Here is a 6,000-nt window from a genome sequence, read left to right on the forward strand (position 1 = left end):
AATGCCGGGGAATTTGCGGTTCCTCGGGAACCTCGTATTACAATATGACTCACGCAAATGTCATTTCAATTACCCTCCGCGTAGCTTAATACAGATTCGACACGTCTCAATCGAAACCAAATTGTACAGGGTGTTTCCTGTTATTTGCACCATGTCGCTCGGGCTTTCGTTATAAGCTGATGTTCGACGAAACGTCTAAACTCGAAGCTCACGCCATTTGGCAAGAAAACGTTTTCGCAGCTGCCTTCCATCAATTTTGATGAGTCTCGAGCATGTTTGACAGTAGCTCGCACTAACAACCGCTTTATTTTTGTACGTTTTATACATACGTGTTACTTTTGTGTGCATCTGATAAAATACTTTTTGTACGTGTACACTTGGAAACATTTGCCGTTGATTCTCAAATTTGATTAAGCTTGATACGATTCTCGTTTCGATCGCTACTAGTTTACAAGGTATCCGAAGATTATCGACGTCGGAGTGGGATCTGCGGGCGTTTCCTTGTGAGTGTATTTGACGCTGTTTCAGGAGAAAGTTTAGCCGAGCTACATCATAGCGGTGCACGGCTCGCTCGAGCGGATGCCGCTAGCTCATCGCTATTCTTCCTGGCTGCCGTTCTAGCCCGGTCGGGTCAGGTGCTCAGATGAAGGCTCAACCCAGCTTCCTCGGGTATTACGAGAGCCGCCCGGGTTGGCGAAAGAGAGCACTTCGTGGCGGTGACAAAGGGACAGTGCTCCGCGACGGTGAACGAAACGCTATCACCTGTGTATCGCGCGAACTTTTCTATTATCGTGACGAGAGTGGACACGAGGGCCAAAGAGGGAGTGTGTTACGATAACATATTACGTTGACATAAGGAACGTAGGCGAAACAGAGGCGGTTGGCTGCCGTTGTCTCGGGACGTTATTCTAAACGCGACATGGATCGCTCGGCACTCGTGAGATTCGTGCCGAAGCGTGTCTGTATCGCCAAATAATACCTTCGTCAATTCTCAGCGCAATTTCATTCGTGCGAATTGTACACGGAATTTAAATTTTTCAAGCAGGATAGACGCTTCAGTGAACGGCTGGTATTGACATCTCTTGACATCTCTCTAGCTTGTTAATTCGAGAGCTGGTGGTACACTGCTCATTGTACATAAATTCACGCGAAAAGTATATCAGGCGAAAAAGATTGGGCCCGTATTGGCACATTTGTTTTATTTATTCAATTGTTATCATAATGATTAATTAGATTTAAGTCTCGTTTATTATAACATACTCGTTTATAAGAGTGTTATAGATTTAATTATTATTTATTCACGATAAGTCGTTCACTAATGTGCCTATTCCATTTTTAGCTCGGCTCATTTGAATTTCGCGTCTACAAATTCCATTAGGTTTGAAGATTTCTGTGCGCGAGCACAGTACCAGAAACTAAATTACAAGTATAACACGCTGCTTACCAGACGCGAAGCAAATTATTCGGTTTATTGGGAAACGATGACGCCGTTAACATCGGTCGTGCTATTCGGCGCGCGTTTGATCACTCGATATTAGCACCTCGCCAAGTTATTCTAGCGCAGTCGCTCTCGCAACTAGAAATGACCAAAGCTACGGTAAAATCATAAATCTGCGTATCGAATAACCAATAACCGGTAAACAATAAAGGCTCGGGGCACAAACTGCTAACCGAGCTATTGAAGTGGCTGCTATCGCGTATCACTATGGCTGTGATAATCGAGACAAATTGCGCTGTTCGATTCGGCCTCCATCCATCACTATTCGCGCCATTATATTACAAAATTCTCTGCATCCATCGGGGCGTTTTTTAACGCGGAACGAGTGTGAGGATTCACACGGGACTCGCAAAATTTTTCAATTAACAGGATCACGAGCTTCCATCGTTTTATCCAATAATATTATTTTATTATTGGTAATTAAAAGGCATCAAATTTCTCGTCGAATGTACAACGTCGATTGTTGATCCATCAGAGATTGTCGCCCGTTAATAAGATTTATTGAATATTTCGACGTTATTTTGATTATTATAATAAATTATCACTGTTAATTATGATAATAATATAATATGAAAACATATATATATATATATTATACGCACTGTAAATTAAGTTAATCTACGACAACGTTAAATGAAAATTATTAAGGGGAGAGAATGATTAAAAGCGGACATCGTCCGCTTTCTAATATCGGTGCCCGTTGTTTGCAACAGGGTGATAATGTATTGTATAAATGTTTGTATAAATTCGCCAAGATACATTCAGATGCTGTATTTTGCAGCTCGCTGCACATGTGAAAACAAATACCTTTTATATTGTTTTGTTATTTAATTCGTGTCCCATAATTACATTATCTCATACAAGAAAATTTAAAACGCGGCTTGTCAAGATATCATCCGAATGTATGTTGTACAGTGATGAAGGTACGCTTGTCTTTCATGCAGCCAACCAAATCTCTATGCTATGAGAGAATACGTGTGTACGCGTGAGAGAAAGAGCGGGAGAGAGAGATTATGCGCTATAATATATAAATTTAAGCCGAACCTAACGTTTTATCGTGAGGAAAACGAAATCACGTAATATACGATATGCGTTTTACAAGAACTGGCTTTGTCTCATTGTAATGCCTCACGGTGTTAATTTTAGAAATTTAGCCTGGGTGATAATCGCGTGTGGTCTTTCAGGTAAGTATTACTCTCTGAATAATATTTGCTTTAAAGAGCCGCATAGTTCTAATAACAGGAAGCAGCTTGAAGCTGCACAAGAGTTGTTCAAAATTCCATTTTCCACGCAAATTTCATCGCGCGGATTATACGTATCGAAACCGTTGTCATGCGACTCATAAATATGTTCTCTTTTGCATGACATTTGATCGAACGAAAGAATTCACGTGACTCATTTGAATCGGCAAAAGTATCGAACGTGATTTGAACAGTGAATGCACATCGCGCCGCGCACAAAGTGGAATGTAGAATCGTTGACGCAAAATCGCGCGAGAAGTTTTGTAAATCGAGCATAACGAATTAGAATTCCGCACGTACAGCTGACGTTGACGACTTGGTCTCTTCCGTAGTTTGTATCGCGTGTCTCGTTCGAACGAGGCATTTTCTCTCTCACTCGGAGCTCACTCGATTTCCAACTGCGAGCGCGACCTAGAATACATATGTGAGATTTTCATTGATTGGAAAACGAAGGGGATATCTCGAACATTACACCCTACTTCCGACTTTTACTACAATTCTCGAATGAAAATCGTTTCTAGATACGTGAAGTCACTTAAATTTTCACCGTAGCACTAAATATAGAGCATGGTTTATCAAGCTTTGATAAAAAATATCGCTCAATTTCCGGTGATCGAATAACTACAAGAAACAATTCGATTATGCATAAGTTAATTGAGCAACGAGAACAAACATAAACAACTTCAGTTTATTAGGTCTGAAAATTTCGAGGGCTAAGGAAAGCGTCACGCGGTTAAACCATTGAGGCTGAGTGTTTCGCTCTCGAGAGAAATATCAGGCGCGCGCAGTGCTTACGTTTTATGAAAGGAAGGTATGACTCGGCCCTTGCCCACGTTCAGCTTCGACCAGCTCGTAACAAAGCGGTGCGCTGTTCCGCACGGCCGCTTTCACGCCGAGCGATTAAAGGACGAGCGACTGTAAAAATAACACAGTTGAATTCCAACGTTCGCCGCTATCCTCGTCCGACCTCGACCAAGATTTAACGAGGCTCGCGAGCGCTACCAAAAACCGGGACGAGGCTGAAGCACCCCGTCGTGCCGGGGCAAGACCCATTTCCGGAACGACGTTCCGTTACTTATCGTACCGCGCGTATACGGCAGAACGGTCGCGCTCCGCCTCTCATCGGGAGATTGAAGCCGGCGGGAACTTATCGTCAACCCTGCCGCGAGTAACGTGCGGGAATATACGCGGGAAGTAGCTCGGGTGTACGGCACCGACAGATTGGACGTGGCTCCATCGATCTCCCCGTTGGACCTCCAGGAACTTTATTCATCCGTGCGCGGTCCGCCGACATCCACGAGATTCTTCGTCTCCTGGATACCCTTCTGGAGGGTAACTTTTCACGTTCCCTTTCGAAAGCAGGGCGCGCTCGAAAGCGGCGCCGCTACACTCGAAAATCTTCCGCGAACGCTATGCAAGTACCGTCGAGAATTCCACCGAGGTAAATGCGCGACGACATTCGTCCGCAATGACAGCCTTATTCAACATCAGTCAAATTATTAAATATACCTGTACACATATAATTAATTTGAGCAATTAATATTACAGGTAAAAAACTTTCTGAAACAACTGAATCTGAGAGATTGCTCGTCGTCAATTGTAACTTTTCTCATATTACCAATTAAGAATTGACATATAGTTATTTGTTAAATTGTTATTAACTACAGCAGCCGTACTATGAGATACAAAAGCCAATCTTACGGAAATTAGATATCCATATACAAGGTTTGCGACGAATACGAAAGAAGTCTTTTTCTTGCTTCCAAGAGCTGTAATTGAATTTATAATTAAATATAATCTATTCCAAAACTTTATAAATCCGACCTGCACAAGGAACACACTTGGGAATCGGATAAACGTAAGACACGGGAGGAAAAAAATCGACCATCCGACTTATCCGAGCGGCGCGTTTTGCAACTTTTATCAAATAAGTCTCTTTACCCCAGGGTGAAGTCTCCAAGTAACACGCGACGTGGATAACGTTTGTAACTTTTCACGTCCGCTTGCGCCAATGGTGCTTCCAGATTTCCGGACCTCATCCAGCACGTGGACCGATCTGGAAGCGCCAGGGAAAAATATATTCAATGCGCAATATCGTCACTCGCGCAACTTGATTCTCATGCATTTTTCACGCGGCGCGTGTCTGTAGCTTTTAGCACCATACAAATCAAACGCACAGCGAGAAGTTATATGGAACGCTCGGTAGGATGAATGTGCACCGAAAGAATGTCGGGAGTCTTGCCCGAGGCAACGTTTATCTCCGAGTTACGTTCCAGAGCTCTTTTCTGGATGTCGCATCTTGCAAATTAAGTGCCACATTTACTCCCAATTTCTTACCTATCTCTCGAGCAAACGATTATTTAACGATTTTGCCGGCGATTATCGGGTCGCTCGAGAACGGAGAATAGACGATTCGACGTCATCTCGCTTCGACCTATAATTATGAACGGGCGTCTAACTAGCTTTAAAATGAAATCGCGTGCCTGTCTATCTCCACACTTCCAATCAAGCTCTGCGTGTTGCGTGCTCGCGTCTAGTGCATCAACAGACACGGGCTAGACAATCTCGTGGTATCTTCTTTACGTGCATGAACACCGCAATAGGGATAAAAGTGGATTTTTAATTTTCCTAGACACATATCGTTTCAAAACGGGATTAACAGAGATTTATATTTTATCTCGCCCGTATAACGTTACTCGTGCGATTATTTATAATGATAATGAAACATATAACCGGGCTGTTGGTATTAAATAAAATTGAATGAAAGATATAATAAAGCTTTTATATAAGCTAGTTATAATTTATTATTGTACATCAATTTGTAATATATCTAAATGTGCATTCAATGCAATTAATGAAATTCTAAAGGGCGACATGTACCATATAATATACATACATAATAACGCGCATGATAAATGAGCTATAAAATTATTTTGCATCATTTTGCGGCAAATGACAAGATTTCGGCGCTTTGGACACTGCAAAACGAGTTATTTGAAATATAATAACAAGCATTGTATGGCGACATTGTAATGGAATTACGATTAATGTGCCTTTGCAAATTTTTATATACGAGCGGATGATATCGGCCGTTCGTTTCGCACCGTACGCTCGGAGCGTTTTAGCAATGGATGCGGAAAATATGCAACTTTACGAGGCGACGCTAGCCTCGGCAGCGCGGAACAAAATTTATGAATCCCTCCGGTTCTTAAAGAATTGACGACAAAGAAGCATATTGCTCACAAAATGCAATATCGAAGT

At 42.2% G+C, this 6,000-nt stretch overlaps 1 protein-coding gene across 5 annotated transcripts in view; it reads left to right on the forward strand.

The window, feature by feature from the left end:
• Positions 1-2,602, forward strand: part of LOC105563288 (limbic system-associated membrane protein) — a 139,165-nt gene extending 136,563 nt beyond the window's left edge. For all 5 annotated transcript variants that reach the window (XM_012014754.1, XM_012014757.1, XM_012014755.1 and 2 more), the window contains one exon: positions 529-2,602. In XM_012014754.1, coding sequence (XP_011870144.1) covers positions 529-647 — 119 coding nt within the window. In that variant the 3' untranslated portion in view covers positions 648-2,602. The remainder of the gene's footprint in view (positions 1-528) is intronic.
• Positions 2,603-6,000: the final 3,398 nt, after the last annotated feature.

The sequence above is a fragment of the Vollenhovia emeryi genome, unplaced genomic scaffold (genome assembly GCF_000949405.1).
Source record: "Vollenhovia emeryi isolate VEMERY1.0 unplaced genomic scaffold, V.emery_V1.0 DF939178.1, whole genome shotgun sequence".
Taxonomy (NCBI): Eukaryota; Metazoa; Arthropoda; class Insecta; order Hymenoptera; family Formicidae; genus Vollenhovia; species Vollenhovia emeryi.